Here is a 27752-nt window from a genome sequence, read left to right on the forward strand (position 1 = left end):
AGACATAGAGCACAGGAAGAGCACGGTTGCATATGAGCCGAGAACGAAGCCTCAGGAGAAAACAGCCCTGCCAGCACCTGGTCTTGCACTTCTGGCCTCCCTGATTGTGAGAAAACAGCTTTCTGTAAGCCACCCAGCCTGTGCAACTTTGTTACTGCAGCGGGTAAAATACTCAAAGACTGGCTGTTCCTGCTGGTAGTTAGCTGCTTGGTGAGGCTGTCACAGACCTAGGCTCTTGGAACCTTCTGCTCTGCCATCCTGAGTGCATTGGTTCTCAGCTTGCTCCTGTCCCTTCCTGCAGCCCCACCCCCACCACTGCAGGACCGTGGGCCCTGGACGGTGCTCCACAGGCAGCCGGCCTCCTGACTGCACAGTGGCTGCCGCTGCACCTTCTTTGGATTGTGTGTCACGTTGGAGGTCAGCAGAAAAGCAGAAGTTCTGCCAGCTGGGTGGCCTGTCCCCTTAGGTCGGGAAAAGTAACTTTTTCCAAAACCCCTGAAGTCTTGAGTTTATGTTCCATAAAACCGTGTTGCACGGCTATAGGAAGGCCAAGGAAGCATCCCCTGGGGCTCAGAGTAGGTGACTGTTCCGGACAGAATAGTTCTGGCATTCTGCTAGAAAGAAGGAACAGCATCAAGTAGGTCCCTGAGAGCGTTGGCACGGTTTCCAGCATCCGGTGGCTGTTTTCATACATCTTAGTAGGGAGAGATCATGGTGTCCTTCAAGAATCTGGGAGAGGCCAAGGGAGGTTTGGACGTCCTCAGCCCAGAAATGAGCAACTCTGTAGAGACCTTCTTTCTAGAAATGAGCCTCCTTCCCTGTACCTCCTCCATGCTCTGTAGCCTACTCTGGTATTGCATGAGGCTGCTTGCTCAGCCATGGGTCGACCAGGGGCTCTTTGCTTCTCATAAAGTCTGTAACATCCCTTTGGGGTCTTGGAGTAAGTGGGGGCTTTCTGAAACATCCTGTTATTTTTCCTCCTTAGCTCATAACAGCACATAGCAAAAGCCCTCTCTTCAGACTTGGTCCAAACTTCTGCATGGACTCCAGACCTCCCCTCCCCGCCCCCCACGTAGCCTACTGCCTTTTAATTATTTGTCTACATATTTTTCCTCTCCTCTAGAGCAAGATCCTGAGTCTATTCACCTCTGTATTCCTAGTGCCAAGTTCAGGGTAATTAATGGGCACACAAGGGATATTTGCATAAGTGAATGAATCATGGGAATAGCACCATGCTAAAATTTCCATAGCCTGCTCAGATATTTATTTCAAATTTGAAGCCATCAGTTAACCTTGACACAGAGGGTCCTAGGGCCTTAGAGAATGTGTTCTCTGTTCCAGGATTTAACTGCTTGCAAGCAGCTGTTTCTCCACGTGTGTGGGGTGTGTGCGTGTGCGTGCGTGCGTGTGTGTGTGTGCTCTGTATGACTAACAGAGGGGGCACCACGGCCTCTGGGCCCTGGTGTCCCCAACACACTCAGCATTGGGGTAGCTTTGTTCGGACCCAGATTTCAAGGCACGTCTTGTAAAAACTCTCCCATTCTTTGTGAGTTACCTTTTTGCGCCTGATAGATTGAAACGTGCTGACTGCTTCAGGTTGACCTAGGAATATCACCAATTTTAAAGGTCGTTAAATACAGTTTTCACTTATTTGGCCTTAAAAATGGTACCTTGCTGAATTCTAGTTGCAAAAAGTACCATCTGCTACCTCTGTCTTTGACGTCGAAGCGCTTAACACAGAAGCTGAAAGAGATGCGGGACTTTGTCACAGTGAGAGCCTGGGCAGCGATCAGGCTGGGTCTGGGACCGAGAAGTCCCGCGGCCGAGAAGGTGGTGCTGGCAGCCTGCTGAGAGTTCTGGTCCAGGGCTCCCTCCTGGCCGTTCCCACGGCACTGCTTGATTTCGCTGTCAAAATGGGCGGATGACCGCCTCACTCAACAGCCTGAACCTCTTCAGTGGGTCCACATTGCCCTCAGGACAGAGCTGCAGCCCTTTGGACTCTAGCGAGTAGTGCCCTCTTACTCCCGAGGCCCCTCCCCCAAGGCCAGTCACTTTCTGCCCATGGCTCTACCCTCCCCCTTTAGGTCCCTCCAGGCATCTCTCTACAGGCATCCCCAGGCCTGGGCTCAGAGCCACATTCCACCTGACCCCTGTTTCCATAGGGCCCATAAACTCAGAATGAGTTTTACTTTTTTTTTTCTTTTAAAGATTTTATTTATTTTTTGACAGAGAGAGATCACAAGCAGGCAGAGAGGCAGGCAGAGAGAGAGGAGGAAGCAGGCTCCCTGCTGAGCAGAGAGCCCGATGCGGGGCTCAATCCCAGGACCCTGAGATCATGACCCGAGCCGAAGGCAGTGGCTCAACCCACTGAGCCACCCAGGCACCCCGAGTTTTACATTTTTAAATGGTTGGAAAAAGTTCATTAAAAGAAGACTATGCCATGACACATGAAGATGAGATGATATGCAAATCCGTGTTTATTGTTTCATACATGGAACGCGGCCATGCACATTTGTTTGCGCAGAGTGTGTGCTCAGTACACATGTCATGTTGAGCAGTTGCGACTGAGACCTGCGAAGCCCAAAATATTTACTCTCTGACTGTTTAGTTTGCAAACCTTTGGATTAATACTGGCTCCAGGGGTGGGTGGAGAGAGGGCAACATCTCTGTTAGCCAGCCCCCAGGCTCCTGCAAATAAACACAAACTCTAGTGCAGACAATGTCCTTGCTCTGCAAACACAACTTCATGACCAGTCCCATCGGGCGTCTCCCCAACCTACCCTGGCCCCAGACCCTAATTAGGCTTTTCTTCTCCTTGGAAGACCCTCCCAACCCTTTCATCAGACTGGCATGTACTCGTCATCAGCTGAGATATCCCTTCCTCCAGGAAGCCTTCCTTGACCACTAGCCCTGGATGGTCTGGCTTGGACACCCTTCCTCTGGGCTTATTGTGCTGACTGTAGCCCTCTCCACACAATATTGACCTGGTTGGTAGGTATACCATCTGCCCTCCTTCCCTCAACTGCAAACATCAAGGATAGGGACCTTCTCTGTTCACTTTTCTATCCCCAGAGCATAGCTACTTCTGGTGCATGATTAGGTCATCAATACATAATGTTATATATATATATATATAGATAATATATACAATATAATATTGTATAATACCAATAATAGTATACAATAATGTTGTATAATTGAGTAAGTGAACGAAGGCAGAATAAATAACCCATCTTTCATGAGTAAAGCATGATTTTTTATCCACATAGACCACAGTGGTCTTTGGAAAAATAATGGGATAGATTGGCTTCAGGTCCATCCCTTCCTCCTAATGGTGGTTCTTTACTATGGTATCTGATGGTTTTATTCCAAAGCCATTGGCCTGGGAACTTACTACGCACTTATGTGTGTCAGGCATTTTGCCAAATGCTCGCTTAACCTCTTTTAATCCTCAATCCTGTGAGCTAGGAGCTATCCAGCCTTTTACACAGATGAGCACATTGAGGCTCAGAGATGTTAAGTAACTAGTCCAAGGTCCCACAGGTAATAAGATTCAGAGCTGGATTTTAAACCCTCTTCTCTCTGACTCATGCTATTAAATCATCTAGAGAATCTAACAGTCAAAAGCCTTTGGAATGGGACCCAAAGCCGACTGAAGCAGGTTATATTCGTTAGAACTCTAGTGCAGTAAATTTCTGACTAATGGACTCATGATCTGTTAATAAATGCTTTGGCCATCTGCCCTGGACCTTGTGATAGTTGCCTCTTTCTTAACTCCCCCAAGGGGTGACTCGTGTGTGTGTTTTAGGTGCTTGGCTTATTTATTCCTCTCCTCCCCTCCCGGCTGACCCTTGAAGACTTGTCTGCTCCCCTCTCTTTCCTCCTGGCAGCACTGCTCCCTAGCAGGAGATGTGGCTCAGGAACCGGACCTGGGCCGAGTTTTGCCTCTTCTCCCACCCCTGGTTGCCCACTGGGACCCCCACACTGATGCTGGTAGCGCCAGGCTACTTTTCTCAGTTGGTGATTCTGGTCACATGGTGTGAAGATTGTCCTGGCTGTCCCTGTCCTTGGTTACCAGCACACTGCAGCCTGCACCCGTCATGGTGGAGCAGGAGGTCTGGGCCAACGGAAGGGCTGCGTCATGATCACATAGGCTCGGTGCAGTGGGTACACAGCTGGGACAGGTTATCAGGACGCCCCATGAGTCTGGATGGTGACACAGCCCCTGAGCCACCCAGAGTCACCACTGCCTGGCCAGGCGAAGGCACTGGCTCTCAGAGGGCAGATTCTTAGAATGAGGCATGCAGTCAAAATCGTAACTTCCTCATTAACAATGTAGAACAGTTTCTGCCTGGATTTCTTCCAAAAGGAATATCCTTCCTTCTTACCTTTTTTTTTTTTTTTTTGGTAGTAATAATTCTATAAAACAAACAGGTTTTTCTTTTATTTACTTTTTTTTTTTTTAGCTCCGTGAGTTCACAGTGGTTATAATAATGGTTTTTATCTTTACTAAATTAAAATTTATTATTAAATTATTAAAATACATGTGGTCATTATTTATTTAATCCATAGGAAAAAAGTATGAAGATTAATAGAAAAAAGAATTCATCTTAAATTCTCCCATGCAGAAATAACTATCTAGGGAAGCCTGGGTGGCTCTATCAGTTAAGTGTCAGCCTTCGGCTCAGGTCCAATCCCAGGGTCCTCAGATCAAGCCTGCATTGGGCTCCCTGCTCAGGGGGAAGCCTGCCTCTCCCTCTCCCTCTGCCCCACCCCAGCTCGTGTGCACTACCTCTCTCTCTCAAATAAATAAATAAAGTCTTTAAAAAAATCAGCAACTATCTTTTATGATTGATGACCTCCATTCTGTGCTCCTTACAGGTAACTAGATTATAGTATTTTTCTTTTTAACGTTTGCTTGTTTTCTTATATAAATATTTAATTTCTGATAACTAATTTTCTACCATATTTGAAGTTATGGCTATTCCTTTGCTCAGAAGAAGCACTGGTCACCTTCCTCATTCTCTAAGGCTCTCTCTCTCTCCCCGCTCCCCATTTCCCTTATAATAATCACATTTTACTATGCTAATAGATCTTATGCATTGTAAAAAAAAAAAATTAGACAGCATGGTGATTCAAAACATTTTTAAAGAGACTATAGAGAGAACCACTCTTACCTGGGTGAACATGTGCTCTGATGGGGGGAAAAAGCTGATATTTTCGGGTGATGACTGTGTGTACCCACAGACATACTGAATGTGTTGCCTTTATACAAAAGTAGCTCTCTGTTGGCCTTGGCTCACAGGAATTCATGTGCTCACCCGGTGTGGGTCAAGGACAGCATTTGACAAAGGACCACGATCATGTGACAGCTTCTTTTTTTAAGAAGCAGCAGTTCCAAGATTCATGCTTCCTGGTCACTCAAGTTCTTGATGTGTTACATCAATGCTTTGCAGAGAGGCCACCCAGAATCTCTTTAAAAGTACTCTAAACACCATGGAGATGTTTTTCCAGGGGAAAAAGCTCAGTAGGTCACTGTGAGTTTTCTGCCCCATACTGCCTGATGTTGTGACTATTGCTGGTTTTTCCAGAGTTCACCTTTAGGTTTAATTTCCTGAAATTGATCTGCTTGGTTACTCTGGCTTTAATTTCACTCTCTTGCAAAGAGGAGAAATGGCAATGAAAAGACTGTGTTTTGTGAGGTTTTTTACTCCCCCCAAATTAAGCAGCAATCTGTGATCTCTACTAGTTTGTTCTTTTACGAGGCTCCCAGCACTCATCCTCCAGGTCTAGGACAGAACTGATCGGTAACTTAATGAAACAAGCCGCCAGGATGCCAGGGAGCCAGCATTCCTCAGGGAGATTCCGGGGTTACCCCCCACCTTACTTTGTCGGGCTGTCATTGTTTTATGGTGGCCCCCTTTGGAGTCCCCTGAGAATTGGGTGAGTCAGCCCTGAGGTCAGAGGTGCTGCTGCCAGCTGGAGGGGAAGGAGGCAGTCCCGAGGCCAGCGCCCCAAGCAGGTCCTCTGCCAGCAGGCCCACGACAGTCACGGGTTCCAGAGGGAGCTGAATTCCAGCCCAGAATTCATGGTGAGCTTTGCCTTTACTCATTTTCTTTTTAATCATCTTTTTAAAGAGAATTGGGGATGCTGGCAATGAACACGTTGTACTTGAGCCGCCTTTGATCTTGCCCTGGCTTCTCTGGCCCCTGGCTCCTGGGCAGTCATAAATGTGCATTATTGTTTCACTGTTCCACAGTGAGCTCCTAGTCCCCTGGGCCTGACCGAACCGGATGACCGTCTTTGGCCATTGGTGTTCCGATAACTTAGTCAGAGTCAGGTGTGAACCAGAGCAACACTGTTGGCTTTTAATTTCCTGACCCTGAAAAAGGGAAAGCACACTGCTAACAGGAGCGGTGTGCACAGAAGCAAGTGTCTGTCCCTGGGCTTGAATGGGGAGAGCCCCACGTGGGAGGGGGTGCCGTGGCGGTGACCCGTGTGGATTCCAGTGTCGGACGGGCTGGCTCTGAATCCCACTATTGCCATTTTCTAGCTTTGTGACCTTAGCCTAGTGACCCGGCCATCTAATCATCCATGTCCCTCAGTGGTACTGGTAATAGGATTAGCTACCTACTACTAGTAATAAGACCCCTGCTGGGGCCTTTGTGTGGGTTCAGATGCTGGGGTTCATCCCATTCCTGGCTTAGAGTACTACTCACTCTGGGGTAGCCCATTTCTATTCATTATTATTATTTTTTTTTTTTGGAGTGGGGAGGGGGGGAGAGAGAATCAAGCAGGCTCCGTGCCCAGCGCAGAGCCTGATATGGGGCTCAGTCTCATAAGCCTACGATCGTGACCTGAGCCAAAATCAAGAGTCAGATGCTTAACCGACTGAGCCACCAAGCGCCCCTCCACTCATTATTAACCCATGGTTAAAACCTGCTTCCCAAACTCAGACCACACTCCAGTCTCCCCCGGGCTCTCCTCTTCTCCGGCTTGAACTCTCGAGCCCCGTGGCATTATGGTCACATCTTCAGATGGCTTCTGGCCAAGAGTTAAATGAGCTTTCCATTATTCTTGATGAATCAGTTTTACATGAATGATGGACAGTTTGCCAGGTTTTTCCTTCCTATTTCCTTCCCACCTTCCCCACCCCCCCAACCCTGCCTCAACACCCACCCCCAACCTTTTCTTGGACTCAGAATGTCAGGAGAAGTACCACTCAGTGACGTTTTTCTAGAACTGACTGTCCTTGTGCTCCATTTGGGTCTCTCCGAAAACTAGTCATACTTTAACTTTTCAGCACTTTGTTTCAGTATGACTAATATCCAACACTGGGCATTAAACGTGCTCTATATAAAATTCCAGATCAGAGAATGGAAACACTTTTGTAAAAAGTAAAAAGTGTTGGATTATACAGGCTCTTTGGAAACCATTCAGTGGGGCAATATAATTTTTATTTTCAGAAGCTTATGGACTGAACCCCACCCAAGCTTCCAGCTCCTAAGAAAACCAGCAGAATATACCCTGCCAAGTTTCCTCACACGGGTAATAAAAGAGTAATCCTCAGCATCCCGGTTTTCATTTTAAAGAAACAGGAGACGGGCAGTGGCCTTTGCTGCCTTCACAAAGGAGCCTCCCTGAGCCAGTTGCTGGAGGGTCCCATCCAGTGGGGAGCGTCTCGGGCAGGGGTGGGAGACGCAGGATTGCCGGGGATCTGGGCCCACTGTAGTCACGTGTCCTGGAAAGGCCATTTACAAGTCTGGGGAGAGGGCTGATAATCACTTCTTGAGTTGGGGTGGGGTATGGTTATATTACAGTCTTGATGGTTTTTTGATGACTGGTCAGAAAAGCTGAACCATAAATCTATCCAGTTTTCTCACAAAAAAGACATCTTCTTTACATTTAAAGTTGTGCGTGTGTGTACTGGGGAGGGGGTAAGATGGCAGTGGGGGAAATCAAACCATGGGAAGTGGTAATCACAGGGTCTATTTGTTCCCGCTGTGGACACTTGGCAAGTTAGGTAGTGGAACAGAGGCAGGGAGAAGGTTTTGAGCGCTATGCATCAGTGCTGGAGCACACAGGCCAGCCGGAGCGCAGGGTCCGTGCCAGAGAAGGCTCGAGAAGCCAGGACGCTACCCCAGTGTTTCATAGAGAAGAGAATGACATCCCCATGGATTTGGCCTTTGGCCTGAGCCCTGCTTCTGAAAAGCTTTAGCACTGAAAGTCTGGTTTGTCAGCTCCGTGTGCTGTCCATCTGCTTCGGGCTGGCCGCTTGCTTGCAGGAGCTGGCACCCCGGGGAACTGAAACCCAGGCTGATTCCTGGTTGGCAACCGCCAGCAAGGAGGCAGGTTCCCAGCCTAGACTCAGTGGCGCCCTCTCTGGGCACCAGCGGAGAATCTCTTGGGTAGAAAGTGTTGCTTTTCCGAGCCCAGGGCTGGCGCAGAGCCAAGAGACCAAACTCACAAAACTCTTGGAGACACAGGGATCAGATACGCGTAGGCTTCTTGACTCCCATGAATTCCTGGGCGGTGCTGGGGATTTCCCCCATTCACCGGTGGAACAGAGCTGGTCCCTAAATTTCAGAGAAAGAAAATGCTCCATTGTTAGCTGTGGAAGGGTATTTGCCCCTGTTGGGGGGCGGTGGGGAGTCACTGAAGAGTACCGAGTGGAAGTGAGGAGGAGTACTGAGCTGAGTAAGGGACAGCAGGGATGGACAAGACTGGAAGGAGGAGACGGGTGAGTGTCTGCTGAGGGAAGGGAGTGGCCTGGGCTGGGGTCCTGGCAGCGGTGGGGTTCTGAGACACCCAGGTGGTCAAAGCAGTGAGGCTTGCCCTTGATCCATGGATCAGGTGGGTGGAGGAGGAGAGGGAGGCTTGATAGGGGTGACTCACGGGCTGTCCTTGTGCAACTGGGCGGATGTGGCACTGTGCTCAGGAGGGAACAAGGGAGGAGGCGGCCGCGGCTTTGGGGAATGAGATAATGAGCTCGGAGATTCAGGAGTTGGGCAACCAGACTGAGCAAAATTGAGTGAGGGCAGGTGACGGTTCTGTGTATAGATTGAGGAATGCAGAGCTTAACATGCAGCCAGAGCACATTCGAGGGGAACAGTGTCTGAGAGAGATGCTCCTTGTACCGGCGAGGGGGTAAAGGGTGACTGCTTCCGACTCCGTAGGGCCCATCGCAGGAACGAGGGAGTGATGCATGAGGGTTTTCTCCGTCACTTTCACAGAGTACGACAGGGAATGATCAGGGATGTCCTTATTAACTCATCAAGGGAAACAGTCCAACTTGCTTGCTTTTTAATCCGGATGGAAACAAACAATTTTTCCCAAGGATTTTACAAAAATGGAAAAAAAAAGGAGAGAGACGCTCTTTCTTTTCTTTTGGGGTGTATGTGTGCGTGCATGTGTGTGTGTGTGTGTGTGGTGTGACATCTCTTTTTCCAGAATGGCCTTGTGCTGGACAGGCCTTGTCATAAGGCTGGGAGTGCGTGTGGGACAAGGAAGGAGGTGTGGAGAGGACGTAAAGATTTCCCATCTCCAGTGAGAGCTGCTGAGGAACAGCTTCTGTGAATTTCAGATTGACATAAAAAAAGGCTTTCGTAGGGGCACATGTGGAACCCAAGTTGTAGAACTAACTACATTCTGGAAAGATCAAGGGAATAAGGGGACAGCTTCTGTCTGCAGACTTCCACGGGAGACCTCCAGGGATCCTTGGCAAGAAGTGCCTGGGGACCCATTAAAAGGAAAGTCCCGTTTCTATGTCGTAGTTTCTCTTTCCTCCTGTCAAACCCCAGGCTCACACAGAACGGAACCCCTCTTCTTGCAAATCTCCTGGGGCCATTTAAAGGATGAGGTGGCCGCAGTCAGGGCATCATTTCCTTTCAGCATTTTGGGAGCCAAGAGATTGAAATTCTAGACCCAGTAGTGTCTGCCCATCATTAACCTTGGACGAGTCTTCTGGCGGCCTTGGTTTCCCCATCTGCGAGATGGGCGCAGAGTGCATCCTGCTGTTTGGGGGATTATTACAGAGGCCAGCACACGAGAAGCCCTCAGTGATAGCCGGCCGTGGCCGTTACTGACAGTGAGTGCCCTGCCTCTCACGCTGGGAGAACATGTTGCTCAATGCTGAATGTCTCTTAAAAACAAGAGGCACTATGCAAAAGCTATGATGCCATCCATTAATATTATTAATAATAGGTTCATAATTACTTTTGCCACAATATTAAGTGAAAGCCCCTATGGTGGGCGATGACTAGGAAAATGGGAACTATTGTTAATGGACCTGCCGGCTCCTGTTACTGGATCCATTGACATAATATTTCTCTCTGGGAATCCGTTGACAAATCAGCTGAATTTCCTATTCCCTTGCCCTAAGCACTGTAAATTTGATCCACATGTCCCCAGTGTTGTTTCTGCAGATTAATAATGAAGAAGGGAGGGGGAGCAGAGCCTGCACAGGACCCATGGATGTTATGGGTTGGAACGTGTGTGCGTGCGTGCATGCGTGTGTGTGTGTGTGTGTGTGTGTGTGTTGGGGGGACCGAATTCTCTTTTGTTTTACTTGTTTTAATGCTCAGAGTCAGCTCTTCCTAATGTGTTTGGGTACTCAGCCATCAGGGAGAGTTTCTGCCTCGGGGCACAGGGCTGGGGGGCAGGAGGATCCCCACCATGCTTTCCTCCTTCTCCCACTGGAAACAGTGCTTTGATGCCCTGCCTCACCATGTCAGCACCAGATGTGATAGGAGGGGCCACCGCCACACAGGAGGGGTGATGGGATTCGGTGGGAGGGGGGCAGTGAGGCAGCACGGAGGAGGCGGGGTCAGGGGGAGGCCGGGCAAGGACAGCAGGGCGGACTGTCAGCAGAGCGGTCAGAGAACACTGCCAGCGTCTGGGAAAGAGGACGACTGTTGTGTGTGTTTGCCCCGTGGGATGCAGTGGGGGACTCCTTGGGTGAACTGCGCAGCGGTAATGTGCAGTATCAGCCCGCGCACTGGGATGGCCTCAGCGGGGTGCTCCTCGGATGTGTGCTTGCAAGTTGGGGGAGACGTGTACCCATTTGCGAGCCCATCACATCCAGATTCAGCTCCTGGCTCTGTCACTAAGTTGAACAAGTGACTCAAACTCTCTGAACATCAGTCCCTCAGTATCTAAATTGGAGACAGCAGTGCCAACCTTGTAGAAAGAGTAAGCTCGTGATGGAGATGAAGGCTCCTGACAGAGCCCTTCCTTGTTAACGCGGCTGATGCAGGCACGGATGCCCACAGCCCAGTTAGTCCTCACAGCTACACCATGAGCCAGGTGCTTGCTTTCTCCTTAGCTAGTGCACAAGGAACCCAAGGCACAGAGAAGGGAAGTCACTGGCCCAAGATCGCACGGCTGGTTAAGTGACAGAGCCAGGATCAGGAACCCGAACATCCCACCTCCAAGGCTCTGTCCCTGGCGGTCGCCTTCCTCATTACAGTTCTGTGCGCAGGTTAGGCGATTCTACCCTGCATCTGGCCACATCCCAGGGGCTCTCCAGCTATCTCAAGGAATTTTAAGAGGTCTTCCCAAAAGTGACCGATTAAATTCCTGTGGGTGTTTTTCTTTAAATAAATAAATAATAATAATAATAATAATAAGTTCATGGGGGTGTCAGACAAAGACGCATTGACCGAAGAAACAGCAGTTGCCGAAGGCTGGGAATCTCTGTGGCCACGGGCTCTTAAGAACCAACATGTAATTTTAAGCCGGTCCAATTTTGCTTTTCTGGTGCTTTCTAAGAAGCCACATTGAGCTGGAGAAATTTACAGGCTGTCACCCTCTGGGATTGATTCTGACAGCTCTGTCCCTCTAGCACTGAAGTGCTAATGAAAAACATTAATTGGACTTGGCCAGTGCCTGGGACGCATCCCCTTCTTAGAGCAGAGAAGACCGTGTCCCTTTCTCTGTGGTTTGTCCTCATCCCTTTCTTGGCAGAAGTGGGAACGGAAGCAGCATGAGGCAGTGAGAGGATTCGGGGTGTAGGGGGGTCCCACCCTTTGGATGGGCACGGTGGACATTCACAGCTTCTGAGGTCCATGAAGGCAAAGCCAGGTCTCTTTGTCCCCTAGTGTCCTGAATGTTGCGCAAGGCCTGGGCCAAGGAGACACTCAGTATTCAGTGAATGAGGAAGTGAATGAGTGAATGCATTCTTTTATAGCCTAGGAGCTCGGGCAGCCCAGTTCCTCATGCAGCTCCCAGAAACCACCTCTCCAAGGGGACTGCTCCCCCTTCTGGCTTCTGTAGGACTCAGATGCCCTCAAGTGCAGCTTTGACATTTGCCTCACCAACCCCCCCCCCACCGACCCCCACTCTACCAGAAGCTGCAGGGCTGGGCCTGTGGACCCTTGCTTCCCTCCTGAACTTACCTGTCTACCCATTTCCACAACACAGGTGTCCTCTCCCTCCCCGCGTACTTCAGTCCTTACAACGGTGGGTCCCTGGGCCACGACGAGCGAGCCGATGCCTACGCGCAGCTGGAGCTCCGGACGCTGGAGCAGTCCCTCCTGGCCACCTGCGTGGGGAGCATATCAGAGCTGAGTAAGTGCGGTGCATCCTGGTCTAGCTGGCTCTAAGGGGGAAGTCAGGGAAGAGCTCCCCTTCTGGATTCCGGCCTCCTCCTCCTCCTTCATGCTGCCTCTGAAAGCCAGGTCCTTCTAGGCCAGAGGTTGCAAATGGGTGGCCCATAAGCATGGACATAAGTCTGGCCCTCAGACGCCCCAGTGCGTCTGCGCCCCCTTCCTGCAGGGCAGCGGTCAGGGGGAGCTTGCATCGTCATGCAGGTCAGCATGCTATAGCCAACCCGAGTCATTCATTCATTTCTCCCACCCGGCCCGCCGCGCTCTGCAGTTACACCTGCTACTTGTTCTTAAAGCACCCCTGGAAATCTCAGTGTAGAAAACGAGAGATCAAAGCAGAGCTCTTCTGGCTGACGTTAGTTGTGCTGGGGTGCTACAGCCACGGCAGGGCCACCTGGGCCTCCCCTGGGACCTCAGGCCCTGCGGAACACAGCTGGAAACCCATCAGACTGGGTCATTCCTGTTTGGCAGCTGCTTCTCTTAAAGGAAAGTGCTAGGCAGGGAATTGCGTGCATCTCCCGACCTCTTGCTCATTGTCCCAGTTGTTTAAGAAATCAGACTGCATACTCCTCCTCCTTAGTTCTGCCTGGCAGCCCCGTGAGACTGGCCAGTGGTGGGCGGAGACACTACACAGGGGTCGGAACTTGTGGTATGGAAACAGGTGCAGTCTCACTCTGCTCAAGCCTCCGCATGTCTGTGATGTCCTGGAGCTTTCTGCATGGCGAATGGCAGCCACTTTGCTTCTTCAGGACACAGCACCTTCCCTCCATCCTTCTTCCCCTCCCCCTTCCTCCCCCTTCCCAGAGCAGGAAAGAAAGTGCCTGGTTCAAGATCACAGAGCAGCTTCATCCTAGGGCTGGATGAGAAGGCAGGACTTCCAGCCCGGTCTCCTGGGGGCATCACAGAAGTCAGGGCTAGTGCACGGCTGCCCCAGCACCCTGTAGGAAGTGGGCTTAGGTATGTCTGGCTCAAGTGGCCACCCTTCTACTAGCCTGGGGCTGTGAGCTTCCTAGATGTGGCCAGCAGCCCAGACACCAGCATCTCTAATAGCTGACATCAGGATTGGAGCCTGGTCCTTTGCCTTTTACCATGGCGGCCTCTGTGCCCAGGATAGTGTACAACCAGGCAAAGGGAGAGCCATTCAGAAACTTTCCTTAAGGGAAGGGCTGGTCATCGTTCAGCCCCTATTGGTTCTACCTTCTAAAAACATCCCAAGTTTTAGTTTGCCCCTTTGGCCACCTCCACTTCTATCAACTCAGCCCAATCTAGGGCCATGTCAACACAAATTACATTGAGTCACTCATCTGCTCAGTGTCCCCTCCACCCTCCCATGGCTTCCCAGCTCACTCATTGAAATCCCCAATTCTCACCATGTCCCCCCCAAATCCAGTATATGATTTGGCTTCATCGCCTACTCCGCCTCTCTTATGGACTGTGCTCCCACCACCCTGGCGTCCTGGCCAGGATCCTCCCTCCCCAGGGCCTTTGCACTGGCTTTCCCCTCTGCCTGTGACCATTTCCTCCACATACCCAACTATGTTGGTCCTTCATCTCATGTTCTTCAAGCCTCTGCCCAAATGATACCTTATTAGGCCTTCCCTGAGCATCCCCTGTGTAGATGAGTCCCCCATTCTCATTCCTCAGTCTCCCTCCTTACAACTTTAGTTCATTCAAAGGACAGTCACCATTTAAAATGTATCATGGATTCACTTGTAAATGGTCTTTCATCTCTCTCCCTTGACTAGAATGTCAGCTTCATGAGACTAGACTTTCTGTTTTATTCCTGCTGTATTGTATTCCCATGATTAGAATGTACCTGATGCCGTGTGTGTGTAAAGAAATGAGTTCTGTATTGTCCAGTGTTTGCCTCCTAAAACCCACCTAGGGTGAGTCCACATCCTGGCCCAGTGGATCCTTGGGGCAAAGGGAAGAAGCATTCCTCTCTCGCATCTTTTCACAGGCGACCAAAGAGGCTGGTCACAAGCCACGTTGCCCCACCTCCCCACCCTGAAACCAGGGTTTTTGCTAACCCACAGTGAGAGAGGGAGGAGACAGAGGTGGAGGCAGGTAGTGGAGATTTTCTCTCTGAGACTAAAGACCTTAATGAGGCCACTGATACTTGGCACTGAGCTCCTCGTACCGAAAAGTTTACCATGGGTTTAACATGCATTAACTCCCTGCACCCAGCCAGGACCGGCCTGCCTGGAAGTTTCTCTCTTGTCTCGGGCCCAACGGCACAGAGAATGTAGGCACTTGTATTTTTCCCTCTTCCTTTCTCCCCGTGCAAAGGTAAATGGGAGGGAATATGAGATAAACAAGACTAAGCATTTCTTTGTAAAGGGAGCCAGACGGCAGAGGCCTCATCTTAAAGGCAGAGTCACCTTGCAGACTCTTGCCTGCTGTTTTTATTTGATGGCTCATAATGAGGGTTGGACAGATGAGAAGCCCACGGTGCCTCTCCCCGGGGCTCTCCTGATCAGCCAGCAGCGCCAGCTTACTTTCCCGTGCCTTGTGGGCGTTTCTGGGCTTCAGGCTTAGGTTTCATCCCGCTTAGGATCAGCGGATTCTCAAGTACGAGGACATTTCTGGAGCGGCTCTGGGCGCCCACGTTCACGAAAGCAAGAGTGCAGGCCAGTCCGGGCCACGGCATCGCCAGGCAGCTGGGGTGATGGGCCCGGATTCTGTGCTATGACCCTGTTGCAGACTGAAACCTTTGTAAAAATAGAACAGAAAACATATGTCAGGAAACATGAAACCAAAGACACAACACACAAGCCAGTTTTTTAAAAATGATGAGACAAAAGATCACTCTGTCAAATCGCCATGAGACTCTGCTAAAGGTCGCTCTCAGTTTCTAAAATTAGCTTGCTGTGACCCCGCGACAAACAGTAACAAACAGTTTGCAGCCCTGTCCCAGGGCCCAGACCACACACTCACGGAGCCATGACCCAGAGCATACGTTTGGGATTCAGGGTCCCCGGGCTGAGTCCCGACTGGTTAACTTACTAGTACAGCCGGGACAAGTCCTTTAACTTCTCCGAGCCTGTTTCCTTGTTTGTAAAATGGAAATATCTCCCCCACAGGGAGGCTGTGGAGATTAGATGAGATCTAGTCTATTTTTCCCATCTCTCGAGCCTAGAAGATATGAGGAAGCAGGGAGGAAGGTCTCCCCTGGGGAGGACACCTAGGGCGAGGGGTTGGCTTTGGCCGTAAGGGGGGCTGCCGAGCAGGGTGAGTTTTCGGTGCCTCCTCATAGTTGTCTGCGGGCATCTGCTTCTTGATCTGAGAGACCAACGGCACGCAGCTGGACCCAGAGCTCGGAGCCGAGAGGCTGGGGACTTGCCTCTCCAGCGGCCATTCTGCCTCCTTTGTGGTCCCCACCCCCCTTCCCTGGCCCAAATCTTTGGAAGGCCTCTCTCTGTACCCGCCTTCCTTTCAGGGAATGCTTCAGGGTCCCTTCCATTTATTCCTTGATTCTGGCTGGAAATGTGCTGCCAAAAGGGTTCTACACCAAGAACAATAAAACGATCATAAACATAATTAACGATAATGGCTTCTACCTGTCAAGCCTTTGAAGTGTTGCCACAAGGTCTCTCTTTGATGATGCTATCGGGGACTCTCTCACTTCTCCTCCTTGTGGTCCTGTGATGCTGCCAAAAGTTATGCCATTTTGACCTGGAGAAATGGAAGCCAGGTTTCAGCTGGTGGCAGCCAACTTAGCCGCACAACTAGCTGCTAGGGGGCGGGTCAGCCTGGCGATTGTCCACAGCAGTTTCTGCCACCCGGGAGCTCGAGGGCGGGGTGGGACCTGGCATCTCCGGGCTCAGACTCCGGGCTCAGACTCCTCCCGTCCTGCCTGTGGTGGGAAATGTGGGGTAAGGCTTGACTGCGTGGAAAAGAACCCTGGAAGAGAGAGCCCTGCAGCAGGCGGCCTGGAGGATAGAGGAGTAATAGTCCTAGGACAGCAATGATAATGGTGTAATTCATCTGTACAAGTACTCTGTGCCAAGCATGATGTTAAGTGCCTCACATTTATTATTTATTTGAATCCTCACGATTCTGAGGTTAGATAGGTAGATCTCATTGTACAGATGAGGAAAGGGAGGCACTGATGAGAAACTTCTGTAAGGCCCCTCACTGGAAATAGCAGAGCCCTGACTGGAAGCCAGGCGTGTCTGACTCTGGAATCTGGGCTCTCGTCCGTTAACCTGGCGAGTCGATAACCTCACTGGACACGAGATTCACTGCAGGAACATCTACAAAAGAGGATGCCCGGGTCCTGCCCAGACCAATTAAATCAGTCTTGGGGATGGGAGCCAGGTGTCCGTAAGTCACGAGGTACCCCCCAGCTGGGCTACAATCTCAGGGACGAGCAGAGTCAGGTGTGGAGAGAGGAAGGGGAGGGAGATGTGGAGGTCTCTTTCCCAGTGGAGATCTCCAGTTCCAGGGGTGTCATTTTCCCTGCTTGGAAGCCAGACACCGTCGCTGAGGCTTTCCTAGGAGAACCTGGCCGCTAATGGACTCAAGTTGAGCCCCACCAGAAGCTGTATTTTATTTTATTTTATTTTAAGATTTTATTTATTTATTTGACAGACAGAGATCACAAGTAGGCAGAGAGGCAGGTTCTCTGCTGAGCAGAGAGCCCGATGTGGGGCTCAATCCCAGGACCCTGGGATCATGACATGAGCTGAAGGCAGAGGCTTAACCCACTGAATCACCCAAGTGCCCCCAGAAGCTGTATTTTAAAGTGAAATGATTGTGTGAGGAGATTTCTTGATTTTGTAAATGTCTGGGGGGCGCCCGTCAGGCAGCAGACCCCGTGCAGGGTGCTGGGGACTCTGTGGAGCAGAGAACCAGACTCACGGAGGCCAAATCACAAAGGTTAATTGAATAAATGAACTGGTTCTGCCACTCCCCGAATGATCTTCATCAGAGGAAAACCTGCCTGTTTCTCTCGACTTAGGGCCAGCCTTGTCCAGAAGCTTTCTCTGGAAGGGGCCATCTCTAAGGAACTGCCACATGTTGGGGGGGAGCTGGTCCCCGGTCAAGGCCCCCGTCAGTTCTCAGGCCCAAGGAGAATGGAAGGGGGCAGGGGCGCGCAGGTGCAGGGGGCTGTGCGGCCCATCCTGTCTCAGCATTGTGGCCTCACACAATGACGGGACGTTTCCTGTCCCAGGCCACTAGGATATTCAAAAGACTTGACTTAGGCACTAACCCCGTGCAGGATATGGGGACCCGAGGACCCCACAGACGTTAGTGGGTCAGGCCTGGGTCACAGTTCAGTTCATGGACTTTGGAGTCAAAGAGGCCTGCTACAGATCTAGACCCTACCATTTACTAGGCACAGGACTTTGGCTGGTTAAGCTCTTTGCACCGTGGCTTCCCTGTGACTGGGGAAATGCAGGGAGTCAGTTAAGGATTTGTTTTCCAGATAAGCCTCCATTTCTTCACCTGTAAAATGGGGATAATACTGGGCCCCAGTGTTACTATTATAAAAGGATCGAATGGAAGCCCGTTTCTGGGAAACCGCACACTCGGCACACAGTGAGCCCTCAGGGCCAGTGGCCGCTGTCACCTAACCTGATGTATTGGAGATGGAGGGCCCTGTCCAGCAGAAGCACCTGGCCTTGGTGCAGGATGGCACGAGGGAGGGCCACCGCACCCGGGGGCGCTGCGTGTCAGAGGCCAGGACTCCCTCCGTCAAAGAGCTGGGGAAAGGCCCACTGGGTGGTGGAGAGAGGAGGATGTCGAAAGAGAAACCACATTAGCATAAGTTCTGAAGCAGACCGGCCCTGCCAAGTCTGGGGCTCGGCAGTTCGGGCGAGACTGGCAGGGAAAGGAAACCGAAATGGCTGTTGCGTGTCTAGGTGACGGTTCCCACCTCCGCCTGCCGGCTCTGGGGTAAACAGTAATTAGGCACCACTGCAGGGGAGCCGCTTCTCTGCAGCCACGAGTAGCCTTGGAAGCATAGGGGTGGTGACCTCAGACTTCTTTTTTCCCCCCAACCCCCGCCACCCTCCCCGCAGGTGACCTGGTATCCCGCGCCATGCACCACATGCAGGGCCGCCGGCCGCTATGCCCGGGCTCCAGCCCCGCCCGCCAGGCCCGCCAGCCACCCCAGCCCATCACCTGGTCCCCCGACGCCCTCCACACGCTCTACTACTTCCTGCGCTGTCCACAGATGGAGTCCATGGAGAACCCCAACCTGGACCCCCCGAGGATGGCCCTGAACAACGAACGGTAAGGGTCCTGCCGGGGCTGCTCCATGGGTGGACTGTGGCCCACACGGGCACGGCCCTGGCCTACAGTCATGCCCTTCCCCCCAGGTGGGGGCAGCCTGGGGTCGTCGAGGCTCAGAATGGATTGTGGCTTGTGTCTCGGATGTTCCTGCTCTAACACTCTCTTCCTGGACTCGCTGGCATTCAGGCACCCCTTTATAAACACAGGTATTCACAGCTGCCTGGAAAAGTGCTAGTGGGTGAGTGAGAGCTTTGAGGAGAAGCACTAAGGACAGTGTCTGGCTGGGAACAGACCCCCCGTCAAGGGCAGCCCTGTGATCAGGGTGAGGCCAACGTTCCCACTGTTGGAAGGGACCTAAGGCTTGCCCTGCCCCAGCCATTCAAGTCACAGATGAGAGCATCGTGCCTCTGGTAAGTTTGTGGTTGAAGAGTCACAGGACCGAGGCCTGCTGCTCTCTCTTCCTGGCTGGCAACAGGGCTGCAAAGCACAGATGTAAAGGTTTTACACTGCACAAGGGGACCCAGTGAGGGGCACGAGTGGGAGACAAACACGGAGTCATGTCCGCCTGAAGACCAGGTTGCCTTGTCTCGTTGCCTTGTCTAGTCTTACTCACAGGGCTAGCTTATAAAATTTGTCTTCCTGGAGAGGATGCTTTTTTCTGATTCACCCAGAACATCATATGTGCTGGCATAATCCTCACCTGGTGGGCCAGATGGCTACCTGGCAGGGTCTGTCCAGGGGCTCAAGGGTTGGGTGCGTAAAGGTCCTGGGAAAGACTTGCCCTTGAACGAGAAAGCACGGTCGGCACGCATTCCCCTGCTCAGCAGTCCCTAGAGAGGGAGACTGCCCAGGCAGGGGAGTGCTCTGTGCCACATGGAGGAGGAAGGAGCCCCACCCCATCAGGCTGCTGCCTTGGAGAGGCGTCAGATCTCATCAACTTTGTGGTCCTCACTCCTGCTCCACAGCCAGGCCCACTTCTCTGGTGCCCCCACAGTCACAAAAAACAAAGGTGTGATGCGTCCCAGCTCGTTCAAAACCACCATCATGGAAATAGGGGATATCCTGTGGACCTATGGCCAACATTGCAGGTTGAGAATGCAGTGGCCCAGGCTGGGCACGAACAGCGCTCATGGACCCTGAGAACTTTGTGCAAGGTTTCAGGCCTCCCTGAGCTTCAGCCTCCTCTGCTGTAAACAGTGGCACTGAAGCCATTGTAAGGGTTCAATCGTGACAATCAACACTTCCCGAGCACTTAGGAGGTGCTGGGCACCGTGCTGAGTGCTTGCCAGCTGTGTGCTCTTGAGTATGCCCTCAGGAAACGCATGGGCTTCACGGCCCCAGTGGACAGATGAAGAAGTGGAGGCAGAGAGAGGTTTGGTGACTTGCCAAGACCACAGAGGCTCTGCTCACAACCTCTATACACGAACGACTGTGTGTGTGACAAGAGGCATGAAGCAGCGGTGGCCCAGGGACACACACATAGTAGGCTCCCAGTAAAGGATACCACTGCTGTGATTATGACCAGCGTCATTATTAGATCGTCACTGTCTTGGGGATGGAGGGTGAATGCAGGGCCCAGGTAAGTCACTCCGGGCCTGACCCCGAGCAAGAAGGCAGCGGGTGGAGGCTTCCTGAAGGAAGCACCCGGCAGGAAGGGGGAACAGGAGCAGAGGCCCTAAGTCGCAGCTGTTTCTGCTTTGTGCAGAAATTGTGGTTTCCAGAGTGGGCTGGGAAGAAGAAAGGGCAAGGAAAACATGTGAGGGGTGGGGAGGACTCGCTGGTTGTTTGGTGAGGTCCCCAGGGGGCTAGACGACACCCTCGTCACCCAAGCACAGGTGGCTGGGAGAAGATGACAAACCTTCTTTGGGTCCACTGCTGTGGCCTAGGCCTCTTGGCCCTCTGGTGGTGACCATGGCCATTGGCCATGGGGCCATGGGGCAGGCCAGGGAGGGGCTCCTCTGCAGCCGTGACGCCCAGAACCCCTTGGCTGTCTCTGTGGCTGCCCTCTGGCTTTCCTCCTGGGAGAACTCCCCACCCCCAGTGCTCTAACGCACAGCCGCAGAGTTTCTGCATGACTTGGGTTGTTGTCTGGACGCAATTGTAGTAGCTCAGCTACTATACGTGTGTGTGTGTGTGCGCGCGCACGCGCAGATATCTCATTATTTAAAATCCACACTGTCTGTGGCACAAAAGAATTGGTAGCTAAGGCATTTTTCCATGAATCATTCAAATGAGTATTAGATACATGGGGAATTGGAACCACCATTAGGAAAAAAGTATCCAGACATTTCAGATTTGGGCACGAAAAGGAGGACACCCTAAAAATACCCAGGCTGGCAGACAGCCTCACAGCTGTGTGGTGGCCTGGCTCCTGGCTGCTTGGATCCTGCCATGCTTGGACTCCGTTGGATGGGGCAGGCCCCAGCGAGCCTGGCTGCCCCTTCCTGGGGCCACCAAGCTCTCGTTCCATGGCAGGCAATGCCACACATCTCCTCATGGCACCGCCATGCTGGCATCCTCGCCAGAGCTCTGGGGAAACCTCCTCTCCGTGCACACTAATGGCCAGAATTGGCTCTAGGGCGACAGGGCTTTGCTTTTGTGAGTCTGGGGAGGGCTGTCTGTCTCTTTCCATCCCCTGTACCCCCACTTTATTGACTCTCGAAGTTCCTGCCTCTGTCCCACATGAGGAGTGAGGGGACCAAGTCCACCCAGCCAGAATCCAGAGCCTCTGATTTCCGGTATGATGGCCGAACGGGGTCCCAGAGGCCTCTGGTTCAGGGATTGGGTGGCTCGGGGCCTGTGGTCTTCAAGGTCTGCGGGGATATAGGGGTCTTCCACTGCCTTGCTCACAGGGGCTGAGGAGCCCAGTGTGGTGGCTTGGGTTTGGCCACACGGTAACATTGATGGTGTCATTCACGTCTCTGCTCAGAGATTTCTGCTTGGAGGAAATGGCCCTTCCTCCTTCCCACGGGGCACTCTGTGACCCCTTTCCTGCTGCTAAAGGCTGGGACAGGCGTTCCTCCCTCTGTGTGAAGCTCCTCATGGCCTCCCTGCTGAGTCACGTGCTGTCTTGGCCCCGCTCAGTCCGGGCTTTAGTATCTCCCGGGAGGGGCCGTCTCCCCGGAGCCTCCTGCTCGGGGTGCGGGAGGGGAGGTGCTGGGAGGAGGGAGCGGCAGAAACAGGAGGAGCCGCGGTGGGTAGGGGGGCGGCTTTGCGAGGGACAGTTGGGCACTGGAGCCCAGGCTTTGGGGTGAGGCCTTGACTCTGGTCCAACCTCCCACACAGGCCCCTCCACGTTCCAGATGCCCCACCTGGAAAGCGGGGAGGATGAGGTGAGAGAACACACAGAAGGTAGCCAGCTCTTCCTTCAAAAAGGCCTTTCCGCCTACTTGTGTTTCTTTTGTGCCCCACGAATAAGCAGGGTAGGTGCTGGAATGACCTCCGTTTTACCAATGAGGGCTCGAGGCTGGAGGGGGCACCCAGCTGCTAAGTGGCCGGGCAGGGATTTGAACCAGGTCTCTCCAACCTCACAGCCCTCGCCCTCTGCCGTGCCCAGATGCTTAGCCCTGGTCCTCAAACTCTCAAGGCACCTGAGTGGGTCTCCCGGGGCCATCCTGGCGCCCTACCTGCCTGTCTGTTCCCAGCACCCGTCCCTTGCCACCCAGCAGAGCCTCACAGGCGGGGACTCCCTGCACCCTTGCGGGGACTCCCCGCACCCTTCCGGGGCCCCTCTCCTGCTAGCAGCTCCGCCTCGCAGCGCTGGTGAGACACGAGGCAGGGTCTGACACACAGGAGCGGTCACAGCTGCCGCCCTGCAGGGCATGTCATCGCCTGAGCCCACACTTGAGAAGTGAAAGAACTTGCTGTCAGAGATCCAGGGTTGCCCATGGAGATGGGGGAGCCTCCTTCCCCCGAGGTCTGGAGGAAAATGGACAGCCATCTGGCTAAGTGCGGTCCTTGCTAGTCGTGCCTGGAGGCAGAGGGACGAGCTCGCTGCAAGAGCGTCCTGGGTGGAGATGCCTCCTTGGCCATCATCCTCGTGGGGACGAGGCGTCTGGGAAGCAGGAAGGAAGGTGGCACGGACATACAGGAGTGGCGGGAGGTCTGCCAGCTTGCCAGCAGATTGCTGGAAAGGAGACAGATAGTTCGAGGGGCAGAGGGGGCTGAGATAACACGGAAGGTAAACCAATTTTCTGCTTCAAAACCTCGGGTGCTGGAGGGCCCGGTCTCAGCAGGTGGCATTTCCCGGTGTATGTGATCTGACGGTGGCAGCAGCAGGGATGCCAGGCCTTTGAGGACTCGCTGGGAATCTAGGAACGACAGCAGGCCCCTTGTCCATGGACCAGCGTGTTTGCTGGAGCCTGGCCTCTTCCCTCTCCCCGGCCCTGCCTGGCACCCCTTGGGGGAGGGAAGCACACTCCGAAGGCTTGGGGGCTGCTGCTGCCCAGGATGCTTAGCCAGGAGGAACATGGGAGCCAAGCCAGAGTCTGATGGGAGACCGAGCCTGAAGTATCTGGTGTCATGATGTCCAGCCTGCCAGAGCCCTGTCTGAGGAGGGCCCTGCTCTTCAAACACATGCCTTTCTGATCGGACTTCCCGCTTAGTGACTGTAGAGCCCTTGCGGGCAGGTTCCTCCAAAGCTCGGTTCTGCAGACCACCAACACGCAGTCCTCACAGTCCCTTGTAAGGTGCAAGGTCTAAATGAGTTCACATTCCTAACATTCTAGAACAGTACCTGGAACACAGTAAATGCCAGATAGGAGCAACTATGATCATTAACGTGATCACTTGTGCTGGGCAGAGGGCGCAGCATGCGGAGACTGCAAGGCAAGGGGGAGTGTGGTCCCTAGTGGAGACAGACAGGAGCGGCGTGGTAGACAACAAGGAATCGGGTGGCGGGACGAAGCTGCGGAGGAGCCGGGACTGTGATAAGGAGAGGGCTCAGTTGTGGCCTGGTAGGTCCTCGCCCTGTCCTCTGGCATGGGGCTTCCCGGGATTGGCTGGCTCTTCTTTGCCCTCAGCCCAGCCTTCTGCACTCAGCACCCGGACCCCTCTGAGAGCAAGGGGAGCAGAAGGCACAGGGCAGCCCTGCCGACTCTGCTTGCCTTGATGCTAGGAAGAGTGGCCTTCCTACCAAGATGTACGCCAACGCCCGGGCCTAGAGCAGTCTGGTCTGTGGTTCTGCCCCCCAAGACAGCACCAGGGGCCCCAAAGTGCTGGTTTGATAGTCATCTGAGGACACAGTTCCCAGAATGCTAGGTCTACTGAGGCTCTAGGGTCTGCTTCAAGGACGAAACCCTCGTTCCGGTAGGATCCTGGTGGAAGATGGCATGTGTCTGGCCCAGCTCTTGGCTGCTCCATTCCATGTGTCAAGCTAGTCAAGGAAGTTTCCAGCAAATATGTGCGCAGAATTTGGAAGCGATGGAGCCAGCCAAGGCACCACCCACCACAGGTGCCCTTAGTCCCCTAAAAGTCCACCCCTGGGGTTTCAGACCCCACCCAAGAGGCGATAGATTCCAGGAGCCTCTCGGGTCCCCTGGGACGTGTTCTCTCTGCTGCCTTCCAGCAGTACAGCCGGCCAGCTTATCGTGCTGGGCCTCGGTTTCCTCGCTGGGGAGATGGCAAAGGTACGATGGCCACGAGCAGTAAACAAGATAATTTGTTGAAACACTAAGCTTAGTGGCTGGCTCATTAAAAATACGTATTAAAAAAAGTATGTATTAAATGGCAGCTGCCGCCTTCCTCATTATTGTAACAGTCAGAAACGTGTTGAGAAGACACGTGTTTGACACCCAGAGTCAGCTGTCTTCCTTGACCTCGAATGGCATTTCTTAAAATGCTGTTCTCAAGTGGTCTCTGTTAGTCACACTACTAATACATTACTGCTATTGCTAGTACTGGTATTACTAACCTAACTACTCCTGCTACTAATGCAACTAGTGACAGGACTCCTCGCAAACGCTGCCCGGAGCCGAGAGCCAGCATTCAGAGAGCGCACACGAAGTGGCAGACACCGTCTTCGGCACTTGGCTTATTAACCCACGGTTCTCCCTGTCCATCAGCAGGGAAGGGATATGAGAGAATCTGGAAGGGTGCCTTCCGTGACCGAATCTCCAGCGTCACGTGGGAGGCTGGCACAAGACAGGAGACAAAGAATGAGCAAAGCCCAGCAGACAGTGGAAGAGGCAGCCCGCTGCCCGACCCCGTGTAGGACGGCCCTCAGGCTGCGCAGCCTGCCTGGGTTGGGACCCAGCTCTGCCGCTGATGAACGGGGGGCTTCGGGCATGTCACTTAGCTTCTGTGCCATGGTCTCTTCTCAACAGGGTTATCACAGGCTTCGAGTTAATATACCGAGAGTGCTTAGAGCCGCTCCTGGCCCCCGGAAGCCTCTGTCATCCTCACTGTATATTCAGGGGGACCTCAAGGAGCCTGGCGGGGTCAGGGAATGCAGAGCAGCCCCGGGGTTTTAACTGGGTGTCCAAGGACAGCTGTAGGAAGATGGGGACAGGCCAAGGGGCAAGGGGCAGCAAAAGTCACAGAAGGACTTTGTTGTTTCAAAGTGTGCATTTCATGACACAGCTGGATCTATGTTTTAAAATCACAAGAATTCGGTGGAGAATTTGGTGTTTGCTTTCTTAAGTTCTCAGTGACGGCGCATCTAGGCAATTCCATCGAGGTGGGGCTGGAGCAGCTCTCCCGGGGAGAGGCACGTCCTCAGAGGCGTCTGCGGGTCAAGTCCAGCTCCTGCCCCGCTGCCCCTCTGGCTCTGGGATCTGAGAAAGTCCAGCTTCCTGTCTGAGCCTCAGTTTACCCATGTGTAAAGTAGAGCCCCTCTGCTTCTGGATTCTGCCTCCGAGGGGCACCCCCCAAGTCCTGGGGGAATACTGCCAGTACAGGAGAGGTATAAAGCGAGGAGAGGCGCCTCTTTGTTCCATTCCAGATGCAGAAGGGGGAACGTCTCCCCTCTGCCGAGCAGTTTACATAAATAGGAAGCACCACGGATAGGCTGTGCGCTCAGTGTGAAGAAGCAGGCTCGTTAATCTTTTGCGCAGCTTGCGAAAGTGTTTTCTTATCAAATAATAGAGATGATGGCAGTGGGGGCTTGATGCTACTGACTTAGGGTTCCCTTAAATACCATTTCAAGAAGATTTGCAACATCAAGCTCTTTTCTCTCTTTTCCTCTCCCCCTTTCTGTGCATTAAATTCCCATCTGCTTACCCGAAGTGGAAGTCCAAGAAATCAGGAGAGTGATTGGGTGAATTAGTACTTGTTTCCCCACGTCCCCAAGACTGGAGCCTCCCGTAACCTCTTGAAGGGGCTTGTTTACAGCCTGCCGTGCCTGGTCCTTCCCCATCATTTTATCCGCTGCTGCTTTCCTCCAGAGCACCTTCCCGGGCCTGGGGACGCCTGGCTGCTGCGTATCTGTCTGCTTACTCGTCCACCCCCTGCTCCCCGCCCTCCAGAATGTGAGCTCCATAGACTGTGGATGGGCTTTGTTCTGACTGCATGCCCAGCACAGACAACAGTCCCTGGCGCACAGTAGGCCATTAACGAGTCTGTTCAGTTAACGAAGCAGGATGTAGAGCCTGCAGGTTGGACTCGTGTCAGAAAGACTGTGGCATGGGGTCTCTGCTCTGCCGGTTCTGAGCCGGGTGACTTGGGGCAGCTTGTTTCATTGCTCTGGCCTCCGCTTCTCAGCTTTCACTGGAAAACGGCTGGATCTCCTTCCAGAGGCTCTTGTGGCAGTCACGGGAGGTCACACATTTAAAGGCACAGAGTCAGCTCTTCAGACGCGCTAGCCCGTTATCTGTGTAATTACTGTTTCCGTCAACCTTAGGGAAGGCTTAAACAACCAAACCACGTTGAATGCATAAATAACCCAGAAACAATGGGGAATTTTAAAAAATCACTCAGAAAGCATATTTTCTCAGGGTCCCTGGGTGGCTCACTCAGTTAGGCAGCCGACTCTTAGTTTGGCTCAGGCCATGATCTCGGGGTCATGAGATCGAGTCCTCCTGCATCGGGCTCCACACCCAGTGGGGCATCTGCTGGACATTCTCCCTCTTACCCTCCCCCTCTCTCTAAACTAGATAAATCTTTTTAAAAAAAGCATGTTTCCTCTCTCATATGCACACCCTCAGTCCCTGCCCTTAATTCCTTCAAGTCAGCCAGGCAGAATCCAGGGACCCAGGCGACTCAGAGAGAAGATGAGGTAGACCAGATGTCACAAAGGCTAAGTGAGGACAGCTTTGCACAGAGATGTGTACAAACTTTAGATTTACCAAAACCTACCACCCAAGGATTGAAAATAACTTTATAAGAGCGCCTGGGTGGCTCAGTGGGTTAAGCCTCTGCCTGCAGCTCAGGTCACAGTCTCAGGGTCCTGGGATTGAGCCCCACGTCTGGCTCTCTATTCAGCGGGGATCCCGCTTCCCCCACTCTCTCTGCCTGCCTCTCTGACTACTTGTGGTCTTTCCCTCTCCCTCTGTCAAATAAATAAAATCTTTAAAAAAAAATCAAAACTAGATTTTATCCACCCATTGGTTCAATGACCAAGCAGGCTTAGCGTCAGACCCTCTCCAGCATTACTGGGGTACCCTGGCCCCTTGCTTGCTGGTTGGGTCCAGTGCCCCCACGTGATGAGCTGCGGTTACCAGGTCTCAGCTGGGGAGTGAGATGATCTGATGTATCTCACTCGGGCTAGGAACATGTAGTCGAAGCTTCACAGTCTGTAAAGCACTTAACATGTAGCACCCTCTGATAGATTTTTCAGGAGAGCTCCCAGAGAAGGCTGTTACTGTTCCCATTTACAGAGGAGCAGACCGAGGCCTGGAGAGGGTCAGAGAGCCAGCCAAGGTCACAGCTAGGAAGAGGCAGATCCGGGTCAGGCAGGGAGGCCTGATTACA

General features: G+C 52.6%; 1 protein-coding gene across 1 annotated transcript in view; it reads left to right on the forward strand.

The window, feature by feature from the left end:
- Window positions 1-27752, forward strand: part of ABTB2 (ankyrin repeat and BTB domain containing 2) — a 173156-nt gene that overhangs the window by 113999 nt on the left and 31405 nt on the right. The window contains exons 2-3 of the mRNA XM_004755964.3: window positions 12421-12567; window positions 18632-18845. Coding sequence (XP_004756021.1) covers window positions 12421-12567; window positions 18632-18845 — 361 coding nt within the window. The remainder of the gene's footprint in view (window positions 1-12420; window positions 12568-18631; window positions 18846-27752) is intronic.

The sequence above is a fragment of the Mustela putorius genome, unplaced genomic scaffold, assembly GCF_011764305.1.
Source record: "Mustela putorius furo isolate JIRA1106 unplaced genomic scaffold, ASM1176430v1.1 tig00003859_pilon_pilon_pilon, whole genome shotgun sequence".
NCBI lineage: Eukaryota > Metazoa > Chordata > Mammalia > Carnivora > Mustelidae > Mustela > Mustela putorius.